This window comes from Ailuropoda melanoleuca, chromosome 8 (assembly GCF_002007445.2).
Source record: "Ailuropoda melanoleuca isolate Jingjing chromosome 8, ASM200744v2, whole genome shotgun sequence".
Classification (NCBI taxonomy): Eukaryota; Metazoa; Chordata; class Mammalia; order Carnivora; family Ursidae; genus Ailuropoda; species Ailuropoda melanoleuca.
In genome coordinates, this window is record NC_048225.1 from 62,365,588 (window position 1) to 62,390,785 (window position 25,198).

Genomic DNA, 25,198 nt, shown 5'->3' on the forward strand with positions numbered 1-25,198 from the left:
ACACAACGGTCCAAAACCTATGGGATACTGCAAAGGCAGTCCTAAGGGGGAAATACATAGCCATCCAAGCCTCACTCAGAAGAATAGAAAAATCTAAAATGCAGTTTCTATATTCTCACCTCAAGAAACTGGAACAGCAACAGAGGGACAGGCCTAACCCACTGACAAGGAAGGAGTTGACCAAGATTAGAGCAGAAATCAATGAATTAGAGACCAGAACCACAGTAGAGCAGATCAACAGGACTAGAAGCTGGTTCTTTGAGAGAATCCATAAAATTGATAGACCACTGGCAAAACTTGTCCAAAAACAAAGAGAAAGGACTGAGATTATTAAAATTATGACTGAAAAGGGAGAGGTCACGACCAGCACCATTGAAATTGCAAGGATTATTAGAAACTTTTATCAACAGCTATATGCCAAAAAACTAAACAATCTGGAAGAGATGGAGGCCTTCCTGGAAACCTATAAACTACCAAGACTGAAACAGGAAGAAATAGATTTCTTAAATAGGCCAATTAATTATGAAGAGATGGAGTCAGTGATAAACAACCTTCCAAATAACAAAACTCCAGGCCTGGACAGTTTTCTTGGGGAATTCTACCAAACATTCAAAGAAGAAATAATACCTATTCTCCTGTAGCTATTTCCAAAAATAAGAAGAGATGGAAAGCTACCAAACTCATTCTGTAAGGCCAATATTACCATGATCCCCAAATGTNCTAATATTACCTTGATCCCCAAACCAGGCAAAGACCCCCTCAAAAAGGAGAATTACAGACCGATTTCTCTAATGAATATGGATGCCAAAATCCTCAACAAGATCCTTGCTAATAGAATCCAACAGTACATTAAAAGGATTATCCATCATGACCAAGTGGGATTCATACCTGGGATCCAAGTGTGGTTCAACATTCACAAATCAATCAGTNGCTAATATTACCTTGATCCCCAAACCAGGCAAAGACCCCCTCAAAAAGGAGAATTACAGACCGATTTCTCTAATGAATATGGATGCCAAAATCCTCAACAAGATCCTTGCTAATAGAATCCAACAGTACATTAAAAGGATTATCCATCATGACCAAGTGGGATTCATACCTGGGATGCAAGCATGGTTCAACACTCGCAAATCAATCAATGTGATACATCATATCAACAAGAAAAGTCTCAGGAACTATATGATCCTCTCAATTGATGCAGAAAAAGCATTTGAAAAATACAGCATCCTTTCCTGTTTAAAACCCTTCAGAGTGTAGGAATAGAGGGCATATTCGTCAATCTCATAAAAACCATCTATGAAAAGCCTACAGCAAATATTATTCTCAGTGGGGAGAAGCTGGAACCCTTTCCCTTAAGATCAGGAACACGACAAGGATGCCCACTCTTGCCACTATTATTCAACATAGTACTAGAAGTTCTTGCAACAGCAATCAGACAACAAAAAGGGATCAAAAGTATCCAAATAGGCAAAGAAGAAGTCATACTGTCTCTCTTTGCAGATGACATGATACTCTATATGGAAAACCCAAAGGAATCCACTCCCAAACTATTAGAAGTTATAGAGCAATTCAGTAATGTGGCAGGATACAAAATCAATGCTCAGAAATCAGTTGCATTTTTATACACGAATAACGAGACTGAAGAAAGACAAATTAGGGAATCCATCCCATTTACGATAGCACCAAAAACCATACGTTACCTTGGAATTAACTTAACCAGAGACGTAAAGGACCTATATCCTAGAAACTATAGATCACTTTTGAAAGATATTGAGGAAGACATAAAAAGATGGAAAAATATTCCATGCTCATGGATTGGAAGAATTAACATAGTTAAAATGTCCATGGTACCCAGAGCAATCTACACTTTCAATGCTATCCCAATCAAAACACCGAAAACGTTTTTCAAAGAACTGGAACTCATAGTCCTTAAATTTGTATGGAAACAGAAACGGCCCCGAATATCCAAGGAACTGTTGAAAAGGAAAAATAAAGCTGGGGGCATCACAATGCCGGATTTCGAGCTGTACTACAAAGCTGTGATCACAAAGACAGCATGGTACTGGCACAAAAACAGACACATCGACCAATGGAACAGAATAGAGAACCCAGAAATGGACCCTCGGCTCTTTGGGCAACTAATCTTTGATAAAGCAGGAAAAAACATCCGGTGGAAAAAAGACAGTCTCTTCAATAAATGGTGCTGGGAAAATTGGACAGCTACATGCAAAAGAATGAAACTTGACCACTCTCTCACACCATACACAAAAATAAACTCCAAATGGATGAAAGACCTCGATGTGAGACAGGAATCCATCAAAATCATAGAGGAGAACATAGGCAGCAACCTCTATGGCATCGGCCCAAGCAACCTTTTTCATGACACATCTCCAAAGGCAAGGGAAACAAAAGAAAAAATGAGNAGAGAAATAAAAGATAAAATGAACTTATGGGACTTTATCAGGATAAAGAGCTTCTGCACAGCCAAGGAAACAGTCAAAAAAACTAAGAGACAGCCCACGGAATGGGAGAATATATTTGCAAAGGACACCACAGATAAAGGACTGGTATCCAAGATCTACAAAGAACTTCTCAAACTCAATACACGAGAAACAAATAAACAAATCATAAAATGGGCAGAAGATATGAACAGACACTTTTCCAATGAAGACATACAAATGGCTAACAGACACATGAAAAAATGTTCAAAATCATTAGCCATCAGGGAAATTCAAATCAAAACCACACTGAGATACCCACCTTACGCCAGTTAGAATGGCAAAAATAGACAAGGCAAGAAACAACAATTGTTGGAGAGGATGTGGAGCAAGAGAATCCCTCCTACATTGTTGGTGGGAATGCAAGTTGGTACAGCCACTCTGGAAAACAGTGTGGAGGTCCCTTAAAAAGTTAAAAATTGAACTACCCTATGACCCAGCCATTGCACTACTGGGTGTTTACCCCAAAGATACAGACGTAGTAAAGAGAAGGGCCATATGCACCCCAATGTTCATAGCTGCATTGTCCACAATAGCCAAATCATGGAAGGAGCCGAGATGCCCTTCAACAGATGACTGGATTAAGAAGCTGTGGTCCATATATACAATGGAATATTACTCAGCTATCAGAAAGAACGAATTCTCAACATTTGCTGCAACATGGACGGCACTGGAGGAGATAATGCTAAGTGAAATAAGTCAAGCAGAGAAAGACAATTATCATATGATTTCTCTCATCTATGGAACATAAGAACTAGGATGATCGTTAGGGGAAAGAAAGGGATAAAGAAAGGGGGGGTAATCAGAAGGGGGAGTGAAACATGAGAGACTATGGACTATGAGAAACAAACTGAGGGCCTCAGAGGGGAGGGTTGTGGGGGAATGGGATAGAGCGGTGATGGGTAGTAAGGAGGGCACGTATTGCATGGTGCACTGGGTGTTATACGCAATTAATGAATAATCGAACTTTACATCGGAATCCGGGGATTTACTGTATGGTGACTAACATAATAAAAAAATCATTTAAAAAAAAAGAACCTGCCTGAGGCAAACTTGGGTTCAAATTCCAGCTCCAATAAGTACAAAGTCTTTTTTTTTTTAAGATTTTTATTTATTTATTTGACAGAGATAGAGACAGAGATAGAGACAGCCAGCGAGAGAGGGAACACAAGCAGGGGGAGTGGGAGAGGAAGAAGCAGGCTCCTAGCAGAGGAGCCTGATGTGCGGCTCGATCCCAGAACACTGGGATCACGGCCTGAGCCGAAGGCAGACGCTTAACCGCTGTGCCACCCAGGTGCCCCTCCAATAAGTACAAATTCTTAACCCTTCCTGAACTTAGGTTCCTCAACTGTAAAATGAGCGTACTAATATGTACCTGATGATGGTGCTGTAGGAATTAATGAAGAAATATAAGTAAACTTTTTGGAATATAGTACTCCACAAATGATGTTTATCCTCCTTATCATCATTGCTGTTAGTTATATAATAAATTTATTGGTAAATTTGGGGAACAATCTGAGGTTTTTCTAAACCTGATCCATAAAAAAATCCAAGCTTATAAATTACCAGGTGACTATTTATATCTTTAAAGGAGAACTTGATTTATATTACTCTGATACGGCAGAATCAGAGGAAGCCAAACTTTCACTATCCTCAGGTCACTGCTCTCTAGAGACTAAAACTTTTCCCTGGTAGAGCCAGGAAGCCCATTTCAGCGACCTTTAACATAAGGATCTTCTGTCCAGGGTCCAACTGTCCCAGGTTGTGTTGGTCACCCTGTCCAACTCACTCACCTATGGGGCTTCAGTTCTTAATGTGCTTTTACATACATTGCCTCACTTGATCCTCCAGTGATCAAGAAGAGCTAACATTTATCTTATGTATCAGGCTCTGTGGTAAGATTTCACTTAAGACTCATGAATGACCCATAAGATAGGTAATACTGTTGTGCTCAGGTTAGCAGGTGAGGAAACCAAAGCTCGGAGAGGTTAAATAGCCAACTCAAGATTACACAACCAGTGTGTGGTAGAGTTTGGATTTGAACCTGTAAGTCTGACACCTGCAAAAATTGCCACCCATGCAGAATATTATGCCATCTGTGAGATGAGAAACCCAAGCTCAGGTTGATTAATTGACTTGCCTAAGTTAATATTATTGGTACTTAGTAGGCCTGGCTGAGACTCTCACCATGGTCTTCTAAATGCACGTCAAGATGCCTTTTTCATACCTCCTTGAGCTCTCCCTTTCAATAGAAGTTTTTTCCTGGGTGAAATAAGTCAAGCAGAGAAAGACAATTATCATATGGTTTCACTCATTTATGGAACATAAGAAGTAGGAAGATCGGTAGGAGAAGAAGGGGAAGAAGAAAGGGGGGGTAAACAGAAGGGGGAATGAACCATGAGACTATGGACTCTGGGAAACAAACTGAGGGCTTCAGAGGGGAGGGGGGGTGGGGGAATGGGATAGGCTGGTGATGGGTAGTAAGGAGGGCACGTATTGCATGGTGCACTGGGTGTTATACGCAAGTAATGAATCATGGAACTTTATGTTGAAAAATAGGGATGTACTGTATGGTGACTAACATAATATAATAATAATAATAAAAAAGTTTTTTCCTGGGTTTCTGAGTGGTGTGTGGGGTTCCAGGCTATCTGCTGAGTGCAGCCATTCTTGCTATTAGGCTGGGCCATGGCTTATGATGCTGCCTTCTTTTTAATTAATTAATTAAATTTTTGAAATGTTCATTTAAAAGGGAAACTACATAAATAGGACCTGAATCTGTTTTTAGTGCTTCTTTTTTTTAATAATAATTTTTATTATGTTAGTCACCATACAGTACATCCCTAGTTTTTAATGTAAAGTTCGATGATTCATTACTTGTGTATAATACCCAGTGCACCATGCAATATGTGCCCTCCTTAATACCCATCACCGGCCTATCCCATTCCCCCACTCCCCTCCCCTCTGAAGCCCTCCGTTTGTTTCCCAGAGTTCATAGTCTCTCATGGTTCATTCCCCCTTCTGTTTACCCCCCCCCCTTTCTTCTTCCCTTTCTTCTTTAAAGAGTACTTGTTTAGAATGTGAGATGGGCTGGGACATCCTTTGTTTGGTTTAATACTGGAAGTAGGGTGGGGAGGTAGGGGAAACACACAATATGTAAAATGTTTACTGTTATCTCCTGATCCCTAAACTGAGCTAATAGTTCCTTATATATCTTCTCTAACTACATGGAAGTTTCTCACTGTGAATCTTTAAGTCTTAGCTCAAATACCTTCTCCTCTGTGGAATCTTTGCCAGTGTTTCCCCCTCTCCCACATCATCTGGTTAAAGTTGATCTCTCCTTCCCTTCATGTCCTCATCGTACCTCTGTTACAGCATAACTCAGAGAGAGGGCATTTTATGTTTTATATACCTATCCATCCCTCCGTATGACTGCGATCAGAGAGAGAGAGAGACTGTGCTTGAGTTATAATGATGCTTAGCATGTACGTATAGTAAGTGCCTTTCAGTGTTTGTTGAGTTACACTGACTTCATTGTGGCTTATCCAGTTTGCCTATTAATCTTGTAAAGTGGGCAGGTCCTTTCTGTAAATGGCTATTTCCTGAGAACCCAGTGTTTGGGTTGAGCTGAAGGAATCTCTATTCATGGCTCTAAACATGGAGCTGAGCACAGCCTGTGCCCACCCTGGAAATTTCTGGGCCAAACACAGATGGATTTTGGCATCTATTCCCAGCCTGAAATCTTGCATGCTTTCTTTCTGGGATGATTCATTAAAATGAGATTCATTGTTTTTTCATGTCTACTTGGTCAAAATTTGTCATTGTGCTTAGTTCTCAGTAATGTGAGGGGTCCTTCAGTCAAAATGTTTTGTTTAACTGGGAATTATGTTAGAGTCTATTTTTTTTCCATGTGGTAAACAATATTTGAAAGTGACTGGAGTTCTTTCCAGTGGACAGATCTTTTTGGGTTCAGTGATGTCTCTAAGCCAGTCCCATTGCCTTGACCCCTTCATACAAGCCCAGCCCAGGGGAACTGAGCTAGAAGACCTTCCTTACTCCTGTAACTCAGCCTCAGATTCCTGGGGTATGCTACTAGTTGATGGAGGGCTAATTCATTCCAGAATACTATCAGCAAAGGGGAGTTATTCATATATTTTATGTCATACAAAATCTTTAGGCAATTTACCCTGGCTGCTTCAAAAATGTAGAAAAATGGTTATTTTGGCGATTATGGTGAAAATTGCTCTGTGGTTTATCATAATCACCCCTTTTATGAAACTAATGCCTTGCATCATTCACATCCATGGCTTTGCTCATCTCTCAGTGAACTGCTCTGTGTACACCCTCTGCTCCCATCCCACACTCTACTTCATGACCAGCCAGTCACCAAGTCATTCAAAATAGCTCACAAGACTTCTAATAAAAATACCCCTTAAATGCATCCTCTTGTCTACAGTCATACTGCACTTCTTTCCATTCTTCTAGTTGGAGTGTCCATTAAAGAGGTTAAGAGCATGAGTTCTGTTATCTACTACTGTGTAACCATAGGCAAGTGATTTTCTGAGCTTCAGTTTCCACATCTATAAAATAGGGATATTAATAGTTAATATTAATAGTTAACATTGATATTAATACCTACATCATGGGTGTATTGTAAGGATTAAATGAGGTCATTAATGTAAAGCAATTAGAACAGGACTTGGCGTTAAGTAAGCATGCTGTGAATAATAATAGTGATTATCACCATCATCTTATTATTTCTTGACTACTCCATACTTTTTTTGTTTCAGAGCCTGGAATGCTGTTAACCTCCAGTTAACCTCCAGTTAACCTCCAGTTAACTATATAACTGGTTAAACTATATAACTTTCAGGTTTCACTTTATTTTTATTTATTTATTTTTAAAGGTTTTATTTATGTATTTGTAAGAGAGAGAGAGAGAGAGCACAAGCAGGGGGAGTGGCAGTCAGAGAGAGAAGCAGCCTCCCCTCTGAGCAAGGAGCCTGATGCTGGACTGGATCCCAGGACCCTGGGATCATGACCTGAGCCGAAGGCAGATGCTTAACCAACTGAGCCACCCAGGCATCCCTCAGGTTTCTCTTTAAAACTAAATTCCTAGAGGAAACATTTTCTGAGGCTCCCCTCCCCCACCTATACCAAATCTGGGTTCAGGTGCTCATTTTCTTGTCTACTGTTGCCTTAGCAACCTGTATTTCCTTATGATATCATCCATCACATTGTATTATAATGGGCTCTTTCCCATCTGCCTTTTCCATTAGACTGAACTCCTGAGTGTATTCTAGATACCTAGACCTTGGTGATTATTAAAGGAATGAAAGAATAAGTCTATAAATAGTTTTTCCTACTTATGGAACTCATCATGAGCTTTATTCTGTTTTAACCTTTAAGATTAACTTTCTTTTTTTTATAATAATTTTTTATTATATTATTTTAGGCACCATACAGTACCTCCCTAGTTTTTGATGTAAAGTTCCATGATTCATTACTTGCATATAACACCCAGTGCACCATGCAATACGTGCCCTCTAATACCCATCACCGGCCTATCCCAACCCCCCACTCCCCTCCCCTCTGAAGCCCTCAGTTTGTTTCCCAGAGTCCATAGTCTCTCATGGTTCATTCCCCCTTCTGTTTACCCCCCTTTCTTCTCCTACTGATCTTCCTACTTCTTATGTTCCATAAATGAGTGAAACCATATGATAATTGTCTTTCTCTGCTTGACTTATTTTGCTTAGCATTATCTCCTCCAGTCCCGTCCATGTTGCTGCAATGTTGAGAAATTGCTCTTTTTGATGGCTGAGTAATATTCCATTGTATATTTGGACCACATTTTCTTAATCCAGTCATCTGTTGAAGGGCATTTTGGCTCCTTCCACAATTTAGCTATTGTGAACAATGCTGTTATGGACCTTGGGATGCATATGGCCCTTCTTTTCACTGTNTATTGTGGACAATGCAGCTATGAACATTGGGGTGCATATGGCCCTTCTCTTTACTACGTCTGTATCTTTGGGGTAAACACCCAGTAGTGCAATGGCTGGGTCATAGGGTAGTTCAATTTTTAACTTTTTAAGGGACCTCCACACTGTTTTCCAAAGTGGCTATACCAACTTGCATTCCCACCAACAGTGTAAGATGCATTCTCTTGCTCCACATCCTCTCCAACATTTGTTGGTTCCTTCCTTGTCAATTTTTGCCATTCTAACTGGCGTAAGGTGGTATCTCAGTGTGGTTTTGATTTGAATTTCCCTGATGGCTAATGATTTTGAACATTTTTTCATGTGTCTGTTAGCCATTTGTATGTCTTCATTGGAAAAGTGTCTGTTCATATCTTCTGCCCATTTTTTGATTTGATTATTTGTTTCTCATGTATTGAGTTTGAGAAGTTCCTTGTACATCTTGGATACCAGTCTTTTATCTGTAGTGTCATTTGCAAATATATTCTCCCATTCCGTGGGCTGCCTCTTAGTTTTTTTGACTGTTTCCTTGGCTGTGCAGAAGCTTTTTATCTTGATGAAGCCCCACAAGTTCATTTTTTCTTTTGTTTCTCTTGCCTTTGAAGAAGTGTCATGAAAAAAGTTGCTGTGGCCAATGTCGTAGAGGTTGCAGCCTATGTTCTCCTCTATGAGTTTGATGGATTCCTGTCTCACATCGAGGTCTTTCATCCATTTGGAGTTTATCTTTGTGTATGGTGTGAGAGAGTGGTCAAGTTTCATTCTTTTGCATGTAGCTGTCCAATTTTCCCAGCACCATTTATTGAAGAGACTGTCTTTTTTCCACTGGATGTTTTTTCCTGCTTTGTCAAAGATTAGCTGCCCAAAGAGCCGAGGGTCCATTTCTGGGTTCTCTATTCTATTCCATTTGTCTACGTGTCTGTTTTTGTGCCAGTACCATGCTGTCTTTGTGATCACAGCTTTGTAATATAGCTTGAATATCCAGCAATGTGATGCCCCCAGATTTGTTTTTCCTTTTCAAAGATTCCTTGGCAATTTGGGGCCTTTTCTGGTTCCACACAAATTTAAGGGCTGTTTGTTCCAGTTCTTTGAAAAATGTCCTTGGTATTTTGATCGGGATGGCATTGAAAGTGTAGATTGCTCTGGGTAGCATAGACATTTTAACTAGGTTAATTCTTCCTATCCATGAGCATTGAATATTTTTGAATCTTTTTGTGTCTTCTTCAATGTCTTTCAAGAGTGATTTATAGTTTCTAGAATATAGGTCCTTTACGTCTCTGGTTAAGTTAATTCCAAGGTAACGTATAGTCTTTGGTGCTATTGTAAATGGGATGGATTCCCTAATTTCTCTTTCTTCAGTCTCGTTATTCGTGTATAGAAATGCAACTGATTTCTGAGCATTGATTTTGTATCCCACCACATTACTGAATTGCTCTATAACTTCTAATAGTTTGGGGGTGGAGTGTTTTTGGTTTTCCATATAGAGTATAATGTCATCTGCGAAGAGAGACAGTTTGACTTCTTCTTTGCCTACTTGAATACCTTTTATTCCTTTTTGTTGTCTGATTGCTGTTGCAAAGACTTCTAGTACTATGTTGAATAATATGGTGAGAGTGGGCCATTATTCTTGTCGTANCCTGATATTAAGGGAAAGGCTCTCAGCTTTTCCCCATTGAGAATGATATTCACTGTAGGCTTTTCATGGATGGTTTTTATGAGATTGAGGAATGTACCGTCTCTCCCTACACTCTGAAGGGTTTTAATCAGGAAAGGATGCTGTATTTTGTCAAATGCTCTTTCTGCATCTATTGAGAAGTTCATATGGTTCTTGACTCTTTTCTTGTTGATATGATCTATCACTCTGATCGATTTGTGAGTGTTGAACCAGGCTTGCATCCCAGGGATGAATCCTACTTGGTTGTGATGGATAATCCTTTTAATGTACTGTTGGATCCTATTAGCTAGGATCTTGTTGAGAATTTTGGCGTCCATATTCATCAGGGATACTGGTCTGTAATTCTCCTTTTTGATGGGGTCTTTGCCTGGTTTGGGGATCAAGGTAATACTGGCTTCATAGAATGAATTTAGTAGTTTTCCTTCTGTTTCTATTTTTTGAAACAGCTTCAGGAGAATAGGTATTATTTCTTCTTTGAATGTTTGGTAGAATTCCCCGGGGAATCCCTCAGGCCCTGGACTGTTGTTTTTGGGGAGGTTTTTGATCACTGCTTCATCTCTTCCTAATTAATCGGTCTGTTTATTTTTTTTAAAAGATTTTATTTTTTCATTTGACAGAGAGAGAGACAGCCAGTGAGAGAGGGAACACAAGCAGGGGGAGTGGGAGATGAAGAAGCAGGCTCCTAGCAGAGGAGCATGATGTGGGGCTCGTAATTTATTGACATAAAGCTGTTGATAAAAGTTTCTAATGATCCTTCCTATTTCATTGGTTTTGGTTGTGACCTCTCCTCTTTCATTCATAATTTTCTTAATTTAGGTCCTTTCTCTATTCTTTTGAATAAGTCTGGCCAGTGGCTTATCGATCTTATTTATTCTTTTGAAGAACCAGCTTGTAGTTCTGTTGATCTGCTCTACTGTGCTCCTAGTTTCTAATTCATTGATTTCTTCTCTAATCTTGATCACCTACTTTCTCATGCATGGATTAGGCCTGTTCTTCTGTTCCAGCTCCAGCTTCTTGAGGTGAGAATAAAGAAACTGCATTTTAGATTTTTCTATTCTTTTGAGTGAGGCTTGGATGGCTATGTATTTCCCCCTTAGGACTGCCTTTGCAGTATCCCATAGGTTTTGGACCGTTGTGTATTCATTCTCGTTGGTCTCCATAAATTGTTTAATTTGTTTTTTGATTTCCTGGTTTATCGAGTCNCTGATACCTTTGCCTTGGTACGTGAGAAATTTCTTTGCCCTGGCCGCTTTCAATACTGTATCCTTGGATCTAATATTTGCGAATTGCACTATGACATGATGTGGCGTAGGTTTGTCGTGGTTGAGCTTGGGAGGGCTCCTCTCTGCCTCTTGGACACGAATGTTTATTTCCCTCATTAGATTAGGGAAGTTCTCAGCTACAATTTGTTCAAGTATCTCTTCTAGACCTCTGTTTTTCTCCACCCCTCGGGGATGCCGATGATTCTGACATTGGATCATTTCATTGAGTCAGTAATCTCCCATAACCTACATTCGCGGGTGTGGATTTTTTTAAGTCCAGCTTTTATTTTCGCTTTTTCTTCTATTAACCCATCCTCCAATTCCCTAATATGTTCCTCTGCCTCGGTGATCCTGTCCATCAGATCTCTAGTTTTGACTGCATTTGGTCATAGAATTTTTAATTTCTGTGNCCATCAGATCTCTAGTTTTGACTGCATTTGGTCATAGAATTTTTAATTTCTGTGAGATTCGCTCTCATTTCTGTCCTTAGGGAGTCTATATTCTCAGTAACATTTTCGTTAATACTTTTTTCAAGTCTACTCATCATCTTGACCATTGTTACTCTGAATTCCATTTCTGATAATTTGGTTACATCCATTATTTCTGTGGCAGAATCCACAGACTTATTGTTTTTTCTTTGCTGGGGGGGACTTCTCCTTCTCCTCATTCTGATGAGGAGAGTTTGCGGGGTTGCCCAGAGCCCAAATTATTGACCGGGAACCAGGCCGTGCACCCTTGTTTTATAGGGATCTTAGGGATGTGGGCTTCTTCTTTAAAGATTTTATTTATTTATGTGGCAGAGAGCCAACCAGCGAGAGAGGGAACACAAGCAGGGGAGTGGGAGAGGAAGAAGCAGGCTCCCAGCGGAGGAGCCCAATGAGGGACTCCTTTCCGGAACGCCAGTTTCATGCCCTAAGCCGAAGACAGGCGCTCAATGACTGCACCACCCAGGTGCCCCAGGATGTGGGCTTCTTGATTTTTCAGCCTGCCTTCTGGGGGAGGGGCCTGCTGCGCCGATACTCAGGCAACCCTGTTTGAGTAGAGTCTCCATGTCCCCTGCGAGGGGGGATGGGGATGGGCATGCTGTGAGCCGTTATTTCCAGGCTTTTGTTCTCTGGCGGCTTTCCCTGGGGGTCTGCTGTGCCTCTTCTGAGAGTCAGAGCAGCAGCGGCTGAATCTCAGCCTCTGTCACAGAACAGAGGGATTGCGGCCCGTTCTCCACTGATGTTTTGGCCACTTTAACTCTGTTACTGTGGGTGCTGCTCAACCCTGCAGCATCCCGGGATGTGCGCCCCACACCCGGTGTCCCAGCCCTCACTTCCAGGGCTGGCACATCTCTGTCCTTTGTGTTTCTAACACCGCCAGCCGCCCCGCGCGCTCCCCGAGCTCCCGGTCTCAGTCTGTTTCCAGTGAGCACACCAGAGTTAAGGAGTTCCGTGAGAAGTCTGGTGGCGCATGTTCCCCAGCTCACGGTCTCCGTCTGCTGTCTCGCGGGTGTGGTCTGCGAGTCCGCCCGCCCCCCCGTGTAGGTGGCTACCGCTTCCCAGCGCCTGAATGTGGCGGCTCCCTCCCCCTTCCGTTTATCTTCCGATATCTTTGTGCAGTTTCACGGCTCCCTGCTTCGTACCTCAATATTCAGCGCTGGAGATGTTCATTTGTAGAGATCCAGATGTATCTTCCTGCATCTCAGGCTGATTCCGTGGATGTTCAGGCTGGTCTGGTACCTATCCAGCTCGACTCAGGGGACCGGCTGAAAAAGGGATCCCCTACTCCTCCGCCATCTTAACTCCTCCTCCCTGGGTGGCTCAGTCAGATGAACATCTGACTCTTGATTTCAGCTCAGGTCATGGGCTCAGGATCCTTGGATCAGGCCCGCATCAGGCTCTACGCTCATCAGGGAGTCGCCTTGAGATTCTCTCTCCCTCTGCTCTGCCCTTCCTCTCTTTCTCTCTCTCTGCCAGGGCCGACCGGAACTGGCCCACGTGCTGCCTGGAGAGAGTTTTAAAAATATCCTGCCAACCCTTCCTCTCTTTCTAGGTCTGTGTAGACAGGTCTGATGTTATTCTGATATTTTTGCCTCTATAGGTGAGAAATTTCTTTGCCCTGGCTGCTTTCAATACTGTATCCTTGGATCTAATATTCGCGAATTGCACTATGACGTGACGCGGCATAGGTTTTTCATGGTTGACCTTGGGAGGGGTCCTCTCTGCCTCTTGGACATGAATGCTTGTTTCCTTTGCTAGATTAGGGAAGTTCTCAGCTACAATTTGGTCAAATATCTCTTCTAGACCTCTCTTTTTCTCCACCCCCTCGGGGAAGCCGATGATTCTGACATTGGAACATTTCATTGAGTCAGTAATCTCCCGTAATCTACATTCTTGAGATTGGATTTTTTTGAGCCAAGTTTCTGTTTTAACTTTCTCTTCTATCATCCCATCCTCTGATTCACTAATTGGTTCTTCTGTCTCATTTACCCTGGCCGTCAGAGCATCTAGTTTTGACTGAATTTGATTCATAGCATTTTTAATTTCTGCCAGATTCGCTCTCATTTCCGCCCCTAAAGATTCTATATTCTCGTTAATATTTTCGTTTCTATTTTTTTCAAGTCTACACATCATCTTGACTATTGTTACTCTGAACTCCATTTCTGATAATTTGGTTATATCCATATGCTTCAGTTCTGTGGCAGAGGCCACAGACTCATTATCTTTTCTTTGCTGGGGGGGATTTCTCCTTCTCATCATTCTGATGAGGAGAGGTTGCGGGGTTGTCAGAGCCCAAATTATTGACCAGGACCCAGACAGTATGCACTTGTTTTATAGGGACCTTAGGGATGTTGGCTTCTTGATTTTTCAGCCTGCCTTCTTGGGGAGGGCCCTGTCTGCCACACTGATATTCAGGCAACCCTGTTTGGGTAGAGTCTCCCTGTTCCCTGCGAGGGGGGATGGGGATGGGTACAATGTGAACTGGTATTTCTGGGCTTTTGTTCTCTGGTGGCTTTCCCTGGTGGTTTTTCTGTGACTCTTCTGAGAGTCAGAGCAGCAGTGGCCGTATCCTAGCCTCTGTCTCAGAACAGAGAGATCTCAGTCCGCTGTCCACTGAGCTCTCTTGGCCTCTTTAACTCTGTTTCTCTTGGTGCTGCCAAAAACCCTGCAGTGTCCCGGGTTGTATGCCCCACAGCCGGTGTCCCAGCCCTCGCTTCCAGGGCCTGCACATCTCTGTCCTTTGTGCTACTAACACTTCCAGCTGCCCCCGGTTCCCGCGCTCACTCCCGAGCTCTCTGTTTCAGTGTGGTCGAGTGTACGCTCTGGAGCTCGGGTTTTTAGTTTGGGTGCACGCTCCCCAGCTCCCGGTTTTGGTCCGGTTCCAGTGAGCACTCTGGAGCTCCAGTTTTCAGTCTGGTCACAAGCGTTCCCAGGCTCACGGTCTCAGTCTGCTCTCTCGCAGGTGTCAGCCGCGAGTCTGGCTGCTCCCCAGTGCAGGAGACTACTGCTTCCCGGCGCCTGAGTGCAGTGGCTCCCTCCCCCTTCCGTTTATCTTCCGATATCTGTGCGCGGCTTCACGGCTCCCCGCTTGGTACCTCAATGCTCAGCGCTGGAGATGTTCGTTTGTAGAGATCCAGATGTATCTTCCTGCATCTCAGGCTGATTCCGTGGGTTTTCAGGATGGTCTGGTGCATATCCAGCTTGACTCAGGGGACCAGCTGAAAAAGGGGACCCCTACTCCTCCGCCATCTTTTTCCATCCCTAAGATTAACTTTAAATACTACTCTGTGTATTTGCCTCTAATTCTACATATCCCTAGACCCTCTCTGAATGAAGAACAATTTAATGAAGTGACCTACAATAGCAACACTCAGAATTCTTTCAAATCACATTGGGAAATGCAATCAGCTCTCAGGTATTTGCTTGAGAAGTAGCCACAGGTAATTTGATCTTCTTATTATCTTTCTACATGCTTAGCCTGTTTTCTTCCTGCTTGGTCACTGTATACTTGGGGCAATGTGAAATCACTTTAAATTAAGTGAAATATAACAATCTGGAAAGCAATGTATATTAACTTACAATGCATATTTTTCTCTGACAATACGGAGAAGGTAGCTAGAATTGACTGTACTTGTGTTGAAACAGAAGATATGAATTTATTTTAATTCACAGATTGTCTCATTGTTAGCCTCTTGGCAATCTATTAGTATTTCCAGTTTCATGAATTCAGATGGAAATCACTTAGTACCTTTTATAAATCCAGAAGGGGGAAGCTATTGTTAGTGTTAGAATCCCTCCTCTTTTGAATATATCCTCCCCTTTTTGCAGCCGTCTTTATAGACTGGGTGTATTCCCAGTAGGCAAGTCAGCCACAGCATGAGTAAAAATCATGGTGGTCTCTCTGGGTAGAAGAGAGTGAGCTACAAATACCTTCTTTGAGCTTATTGGTTGACTTGTCTCAATTCTCACCTGTCCCTGTCTCTCCTGGCTCTAAACTCTTGGAATGGTGATACCACTATTGATCCTCATTCATTGTCACTTCTGATTTGGGGTCAATGCTTGCTGTCCTTAATTTTGTATCTTACTTTCTCCTACCAAGGATAGCTCAGGTTCTTGATGATCTCCACTGCCTCAGATTGAAGCTTTCAGCTGGCATGAGCAATAGTTCTAGAGTCCAGCCCTGCTCCATCATGATGAGAGTCTTTTTCAAAGACCGAGGACATAGATCTTTTTCCTTGATTGGTTCTGTAGGCCAAGAATAGAGAATGGGGCCCTGTTGGGGGGCCCTTGTTAGGGGCCCTTTTGGAGAAGGGGGTTCATGCACCCAAAGGCTGGATTGGAAGGGAGAATTTTAGTGTGCTTCTCACTCAGGACATCAAGTAACCATTTCTGGAGAGATTCAGAGATCATGGAGTAGACATTATGACTCTAGGGACTTGATATATCTTTGTAATCTTGCTTACTTCCACATGGTTGTTAGTTTGTCATCCTTTACAATTTCTTTGTAATGATCAAGAAAATAAGAAAACAATGATAGAAACAAAAATGCTGTACACAACATGAAGGACCTGTATGCTTACACAGGGTGAGGTGTCAAAGTAAGGAATTCCTGGACAAACTTCAAGACTAAAGTGGGTGAGTCACTGAATGATAGGTTGGTGGTTGCATATACTGAGAGGTGAGTAAAACAGGCTGAGTCTGGGGGATGGGGTGCTTGGGAACTTGTCTGTACTGGAAAGGGACTCAACATAGACTTTCCTGGTCAGGTCAAGCAAAACTATTCTGAAATAGTGTTTGTATTGAAAAGGGACCCAACAAAGACTTTCCTGGTCAGGTCAAGCAAAACTATTCAAGCAATGAAAAATGAAGGACTAAAGCTGTCTTAAGGCAAAGAAGAAAGAAGAATAAAGGTGTATGTTCTACCAAGTGAGAAAAGACACAAGGTGAAAGTTCTGAGAGATGACAGCTGTGATCCAGATGTTTTCCAGCAAGCAAATGAAAGAATTTGAAAAGCAAGTTATAAACTCTTCTGAGTGTAAAAACAGCCTGCCTTGCTCTGGCTGAGGATGAAGAGACCTGCAAATTGCTTAGATGCCTAGAAAAATTAGGCATGGCAGGCACTATTCATTGCCACTCCAGTACTCAATCTCCTACCTGTTTCCTCACAGCAATGTGATTTTGCTCAGGAATTTGCTCTTCTTCAGAGAGCCACTTTGCTTCATGGGAAGCTGACCCCATCTCCAGGGCACAGTTTAAACCCATGATGACAATCCCATTCCCAAAGCCTGTGTTTGGTTTAGAAAGGAACTATGTTCCAAATTTACTAACAAGATAAGAAAGACTAAAAAAAAAAGTTTCTTCATTTGTTCATAAAAAAGAAGCATGGGAAGAGATAGTCCTCTTCTTCTAAATACTATATGTCTGGATAGAATACCTAAAAATAGTAGCATTTGCCATAAGCCTGCTGATAAAGTCAACATACCAAGTGGGCAGAAGCAGGCAAGGAAATTATAGAGGCCATGTAGGGGCCCTGCTGTACTATACCTGGAAAAGCCCTACTTCTGGACTTACTATTTAAGTCCCTTAGAGTTGGGGCTTCTTGTATCTGTAGCCCAAAGAATTCTAACCAACAGAGAAGGTGTCCATCTCCTCTGGGCTTTTCTGAAATTGAGGTACCCTTGGACTCAGCCACAGCATCTTCCTGGTCCAGATTGCAAACTGACTCTGAAATCTCTGTGGGTTTCAGAGTCCTACTTATTTCCCTTAGAACTTAATTTGCTTTCCATCACATTTTGGGAGTGTGGATGGGAGGAAAGATGAGTTAGGGAGAATTTTCTCAGAGATCCCCAAAGTGAAGAGGAAAAATCAACAAACTTACTTTTCCAAAAGTGCAGGCAGTGCTGAGGTGACAGGTAGATTGCCTTTCCCGTTGGGTGATTCTGACTGAATGAAAAACAGGAGACAGACAATTGAAGATCAGCTAGGAGGGACGAAGCCAGAGTTGCTATGTCTGATGATGCAGTGAAGGGGCTGCTGCTGTCCCACTCACCATGCTTTCTGATCTGCATCTGAACCCAGGCATTAGGTCTCACCTGTCCTCCATTCCTTAGTGCCTCCTGGGGCCCATGCAACTTGCACCTTTTCCTTCTCCTCCTAAGTTTCCCTGAGCGAAGAATTTTTGAGGCCCCATTCTGGAGCAGAGCCTCAGTTTTCCCTCAGTCCCCTGTTTACTGACTTGGACTAAATACCAGTAGGCCTCCTAGCAAACATAGCCCATCACTGCCCTGGAGGTACAGCTCTAAGCATAATCCTCAGGAGATGCCTGTCATTACTAAAACCCCAAGTCATCAGAAATGTCTTTATAATAAGTTCCCCAGGACTGCTTCATTATTTTGTTACAACAGATTTGGTCTAAGAAATAGTTCTCAATTCTGGCTGCACCTTCAAATCACTGGGGGAGATTTCAAGTACTGATCCAATTCTGAATCTTGGGGTGAAGCCTGGGCAATGTTTTAGAAGTACCTTGTGTGATTTTAATGCATATCCCTGGTAGCCAACTTTTAGTCTAAAGGAATATACAGTTGACCCTTGAACAACACAGATTTGAACTATGCAGGTCTAATTATATATGGATTTTAAATATAGTACAAAACTATAGATGTATTTTCTCTTCCTTATGATTTTTTAAAATTAATTATTTTTATTATGTTATGTTAGTCACCATATAGTACATCATTAGTTTTTGATGTAGTGTTCCATGATTCATTATTTGTGTATAACACCCAGTGCTCATTGCAACACATGTCCTCCTTAATACCCATCACCGGGCTACCCCACCTGCCCCACCGCCTTCCCCTGTGAAACCTTCAGATTGTTATGCTAAGTGAAATAAGTCAAGCAGAGAAAGACAATTATCATATGGTTTCACTCATATGTGGAACATAAGGAAGCATGGAGGACATTAGGGGAAGGAAGGGAAAACTGAAAGAGGGGAAATCGGAGAGGGAGATGACCCATGAGAGACTATGGTCTCCTTATGATTTTCTTAATAACATTTTCTTTTCTCTAGCTTACTTTAGTATAAGAATACAGTACATAGGGGCGCCTGGGTGGCACAGCGGTTAAGCGTCTGCCTTCGGCTCAGGGCGTGATCCCAACGTTGTGGGATCGAGCCCCACATCGGGCTCCTCCGCTATGAGCCTGCTTCTTCCTCTCCCACTCCCCCTGCTTGTGTTCCCTCTCTCACTGGCTGTCTATCCTCTCTCTCTCTCTCAAATAAATAAATAAAATCTTAAAAAAAAAGAATACAGTATATAATACATATAACATGCAAAATATGTGTTAATTAACTATTTATGTTATTCGTAAGCCTTTTGATCATCAGTAGTTTCTGGGGAGTTGAAGTTATATGCAGATTTTCAACTGCATGGGGGTGGGTGCCCCAAACCCCTGCATTGTTCAAGGGCCAACTACATATTTCGAAATAATTTTCTTATATTTAGTATAGTATTGGAAATAGGTCTATTAAACACACTAACTAGCCCTCCCTAAGCTCCTTCAAAAAAAAATTTTTTTTAGGTTGCTTTGTTTTAGTGAGTGATTTGGGAGTTTAGGATAGTTTCAAAGATGATTGAAAAAGAGGTAAGGGGCACCTGGGTGGCACAGCGGTTAAGCGTCTGCCTTCGGCTCAGGGCGTGATCCCAGCGTTATGGGATCGAGCCCCACATCAGGCTCTTCTGCTAGGAGCCTGCTTCTTCCTCTCCCACTCCCCCTGCTTGTGTTCCCTCTCTCGCTGGCTGTCTCTATCTCTGTCGAATAAAGAAATAAAATCTTTAAAAAAAAAAAAAAAAAAAAAAAAAAGGTAAAAAAAAAAAAAAGCTATTGCTACCTACTGGCACAACAGAGCTTGAATCTACTTTACCTATTGCTTGTATAATCAGATTGCCTTATAGAGTAGTGCTGGTCATGGACACAGAATAGAGAAGCAACTGAAGAAAGAATTAGAAAAGTTTTAAATAGTATTAACCACAAAAGCCTGGGAAGTAGAAAATATTTTGTTTTATAGGAACTGTATATGTTTAAAATAATTAAAATGAATTTTTTCTGACTATTAGCAATAGATTCTTATTATAGAAATAAAAAAGGCATCAGGAAGAAGATAAAAATCACCTGTGGTTTTACCATTGCCCAGGGATAACCATTATTAATGGTTTTACATACATATATTCTTCCAGAATTTGCTATGTCTACACATAGAAAAATACTCTTTAAAAATAAAACCCTACAGAACAGAATTCTACTGCATATACTGTTTTAAATTCCTTTTTATTAATAATAAATTATGGACATTTTTCATGTTATTTTTAACAATTGCATAGAAACCCCTTTTTGGGGGTGTCTATATTTAACCAATCTTTTATTAATGGGCAGTCTGGTAGTTTCATTTCTCAATGCTGCAATGAATTGATTCAGGATAACACTGGGTTTAAGAACGTGGGCCATGGAATCAGAAAGCCTAGGGTTGAAAGCTCAGCCCTACTACTTATTACATAATGCAACCTTCAGGTATTTAATTCTACTGCAGAGTGGAAAAAACACTATACCCACCTTGGAGGATTGTGGTTTAAGCATGGAAAGAGCTATCATTTTTAAAGAACACTCTTTGAGCTTCCATCACCTTCTCAAGGATACTGAGTCTTCTCCTCCGGGCAGTGGAAGACATGGGACCTGGTCTGTATTGAGCTTTTTGAGCCCATACTCCAAAATCTGTGCTGAGAATTTCCTCTCCTTGTTGACCCTGCCTCCACCTAGGTCACTCCCATAGTAGTGAGCCTGAGGGAAAGTTTGAAAAGGGCTGGGAGGTAGGCATCATCATACTCACCAGGGCTGGTAAGGAGGGGATGGGTGATGAGCTGGGAGTTTGACCCCCCATGTTCAGGGCATTAAACTTGGGAACCACTGCAACGCTGACCCTCCGGCGGGGCATGTTCTGTGGGAAGAGAAGTGACCATTGTTAGGGAAGGAGGAGCGCCCACAGTTGAGAAAGGCCTGGAAAATGCCTACTAGTTCCTAATGCTGTAATTACATTCACTGGATAGTTTGGCTTTGGGATAGTGATGGTGTTGAGGGTTGGTGTGGAAAGAGTGGCCAAAATTGATCCAAGTTTTCTATTAGTGGTGAGTGATTTCTTGACATGTTCTTATTTTAGCTTATATCCTAAAGAAATGGAACAAAAATGACCCCAGTCTCTGGGTTACACCCTGGAAAGTATATGAAAATGATAGGAATACCAAGGATTATGCATCATTCCATGTTCATTTGCATTTGGGGGATGGTATAGTCAGGGAAACCATGAGCAAGGGAAGACTGAAGGACAAACTAGCAAGTGTGGTAAGCTGAATTAGAGAGTCTGTCCAGAGGTTCTTGGGCATCTATGGATTCAAGCATGAATGACTTTCTGGTGACTATGAAAACTTCCGTTGTAATTCCCCTGGTATTCCTTGAACATGCATACCTTTCCCAGTGTGAGGGACATGGACCGCGCTGTTCGAGGGACTCCATCTTCTGCAACAAGAAGGAACAGAGAACTCAGGTAAGTTTTCAGAGTAGGCTCCAGCAGAAAACGGATAGCCCGAAACTAAGCTGAGGTACTGATTGGTCAGAACTCGCCCTCAAGGGATAGCCCAAGAGCCTAGGTGTTTGACACTACCCCCTGAAACAATTGCCTGCGGAGTGGGGCTTTTCTGGACAGAACTTTTATCCTAACTCCTCGGCACTATGAGAAGCCCATCTTGGACCTCTGATATCCCCCTGACACCACTGTACAGTTTCTGGTAATGCCCTGGAGAGTGTGTGAAAAACTACTTGTAGCAATACCAAGGCTTATTGGGTTGTTTATTGCTCATTTAAGAGATGTACAGTCAGGGAAATTATGAACAAAGAATGTGCAGTATCAGTAAAGAATGGAAACTTGTTGACAGAGTGGTTTCAGTAATTCTTGTATAAAACAATTTGGAATGAAGGAAACTAGCACCCCAGGATTTTCATCTTAGTGCATACGTTAAGTGATATAATTTATATAAAATGTTTTTGCACTACACCTGGATAATACTGCCACCAGAAAACACCAATATGTACAGAGAAAGGTTTTTAAAAGCTCAATTTCAGTTTCAGTTTGACCAGTATCCTCTAGCTTGTATATGTTTATCCCTCTTAACCATGTATTTTAGATGTGTCTCTTAAAAAGCACATAGCTAGTTTTTCCATTTTTCTATTTACCTCACTTCACTGATATTTTTTTCCTTCCCACCCTTTCCACCCTACACATTGGTTTAGAAGTTATACATTTTAGTTCTAATCTTTAGTGTGCCCACTTAAGTTTGTAACATATTACATGACTTTAATTTTTAAATTAATCACAATTTCTATTCTTTTCCTAATGAAACCCTAAAACAGTAACTCCCTCAAATCTCATATTGCTTTTCAGTATTTTTCACTTTGTTTTTGTAATCTCATATTATTATGACTGTTGTTTTATGTAGTAAATGCTTGTTTAGATTTACCCACATTTACAAATGTCTGATCAACATTCCTTTTTGCATCCTACTCCTTTTTTTGATCTCAATTTTGTTTTTCCCTAAGTACATCCATCCTTGTTGTTTTGGCAAGGATCTATGAGAGTTAAACTTTCTCAGTTGTTGTTTCAAAATATCTTTACCTAGCCTTCAAGCTGGCATCATAGTTTAGCTGGTTATATTTTTTCTAGGTTGACAGTTATTTTTTTCTCAGCTCTTTGAAGTCTTTAACTTTATTGTCTTTTTAAAAAATTCAGTTAATTAACATATAGTGTATTATTAGTTTCAGAGGTAGAGTTCAGTGATTCATCAGTCTTATGTAATACCCAGTGCTCATTACGTCATGTGTCCTACTTAATGTCCATCACCCAGTTACCCCATTCCCCCACCCTACTTCATTGTCTTTTGGTACCACTATTGCTATTGAGAATTATCAGTCTTTTGTAAATCCTCTCTCTCCTCTCTGGTTACTTTAAAAATTTTCACTTCATCTTCGATGTGTTTTTATTTCTTTTTGGAATTCACTGTTCTTTCTGAATCCAATGATTCATGTCTTTCTTTAGTTTTGGGAAATTCTCAGATTCTGGAAAATCTTTTTGAATATTTTCTCTCTCCCTTTCTCCTCTTGTGGATCTGCTAATAAACATATTTGGAACTTTCTCATTTTATACTCTATCCCATATCTTATAATACAACATTTCTTTCATATGTTTAATCAATTTATCCCTCTGAACTGCATTTTGGGCAAATTCCTCAAATCTATCTTCACTTAACTAATTTTTTTTCCTCAACTGTTCCCAACCTGATTTAAATGTTGTACCAATAAGCTAGGTTATGCTACCATAATAAACAACCCCAAAGTTTTGGTCACTTATAACAATAAAGATTTATTTCTTCCTTATGTTACATGTCCATTTGCTTCTGAGTTGGCAGAGGCTCTGCTCCGCATTTCCTCACTCTGGAGTCAGATTAATGGAACTTCTATTCTGGAGCAGTGATGATTGTTATGTGAGGAGGAAGAAACATGGGGTAAATTGTACACTAGTTTCTTTCTTTCATTCTTTTTTTTTTTTTGAGATTTTATTTATTTGAGAGAGAGAGCATGAGCAGGGGGGAGAGGCAGAGGGAGACGGAGAAGCAGACTCCCCGCTGAGCAGGGAGCCCGACATGGGGCTCGATCCCAGGACTCCAGGATCATGACCCAAGCTGAAGGCAGACACTTCACCAACTGAGCCACCCGGGCACCCCTGCACACTATTTTCTTAAAGGCTTCAATTCAAAGGTGACACATGTCCTTCTGCTCACATTTTATTTGACAAATCACATGGCATCACCTAACTTCAAGGGCATGCAGAAGTGTGCCCAAAGGAGAAAATTCGGAATCTCAACAATAGTAACTACCACACCTAAACTACTGATTTGTTAATTTCCATGATTCTGTTCATTTCTAGCTCTATTTTATTCTTTTTTTGATAATTGTATTTTATTCTCATGTTTTTGATTCATTGTTTGATGCCTCTAATAATTTTTAAACATACCTTAAAAAAATTATCCGATCGTTTTATTTTCTGTAATCCTTAGGATAGAATCCTATTGTTTAGTGTGTCTGATGATTCTTGTTCAAGGTGGATTGTTTTCTTATGTATTTTATAATTCTATACTCTAAAATCATCTTTAGTGAGGCTTCAGTTGGAGGAATCTTGTGTGTCCTGGGTGAAGGGTGTGCCTCTCCAGAGTGGCTTTATGTTTATTTCTGACAGTGTTCCTACAGACATCATTGTGATGTTCTTTTCAGATTCTCTGCATATTGCACCACAACTTCTGCCATGGCATACATTTTTCCTACGAGGAAGCAGAAAGTATTTTTCCTACTACAGAGTGAAACAGACTTCCTTGATTTGTGTCTCTGCTGTTTGGCAACTGTTTTTTTCTTGTTCAAGTTCTCTAAAGATGCAGTCCTTGGAAAATCTTAACTGTCTATGAGAGTCTCAAAGTCAACTCTCTGTCATAGGTGTCCGAGATATCTCATATTGCATGCAAGTGCAAAAGCTCAGCGCCCAGATAATTGAAGCTGACTCGTGTCCCCAAGGAAGCTGCAGGTTTCAGTTCTCTTTTCTTTTCTTGTATCTGAGTATTTCAATTTCTTTTCCTGTAGATTCAGCTGTTCTTTTAAACTAATGTTTGCTTTATTTTATCCAGCAGAAATGTCTAAGTACTTGTGGTCAAGGAGTTTCAAGTTTTCCAGTCAGCCAAAATAGCAGAACCAGAAAATAATTTTTATATATTGAAGCATTCATACAAATTAATAAAATGCCAATCTTACAAGCAGGCAAAAGATATAATTAGAGAATTTATAAAAGTGGAACTACAAATGTCCAGTAAACAAAAAAGGCAAAAAATACAAATTAAAACTATGAGATGAGATATAATCTTGGCCCATCAAAGTCAAAAATATTTTTAAAGGACAAGAATGTCAATGGCACAATGAACTGAGCATTATTATTACCCATTAAATGGAAATATCAATGGGTTATTTGAAAATAGTTGGCTTTAAGAGCCTTATAAAATTTTCTTTCCCCCAAGCCAGTATTTACATTTTTTGGAAATATATCTTAAGGAAGTAACCTAAAATGTAGACAATCGGTATGTTTAATATTCAGGGAAAAAAGTGATTTTTTTACGTGTGTATCACCTTTCTTCAAATCAGAGATATTTTTATTTCACTGTAG

The 25,198-nt window shown here is 40.9% G+C and overlaps 1 protein-coding gene and 1 long non-coding RNA gene across 9 annotated transcripts in view; one reads left to right on the forward strand and one right to left on the reverse strand.

Annotated features, from left to right (window-relative positions):
• Window positions 1-25,198, forward strand: part of LOC105236217 — a 161,925-nt gene that overhangs the window by 69,016 nt on the left and 67,711 nt on the right. The gene's annotated exons all lie outside the window — the stretch shown is intronic.
• IRAG1 (inositol 1,4,5-triphosphate receptor associated 1) overlaps window positions 1-25,198 on the reverse strand; it is a 143,550-nt gene that overhangs the window by 20,646 nt on the left and 97,706 nt on the right. For all 8 annotated transcript variants that reach the window (XM_034666562.1, XM_034666564.1, XM_034666565.1 and 5 more), the window contains 3 exons: window positions 21,410-21,459; window positions 20,777-20,884; window positions 17,774-17,838 (listed from right to left, as the gene is read on the reverse strand). In XM_034666562.1, the coding sequence (XP_034522453.1) occupies window positions 17,774-17,838; window positions 20,777-20,884; window positions 21,410-21,459 (223 nt within the window). The remainder of the gene's footprint in view (window positions 1-17,773; window positions 17,839-20,776; window positions 20,885-21,409; window positions 21,460-25,198) is intronic.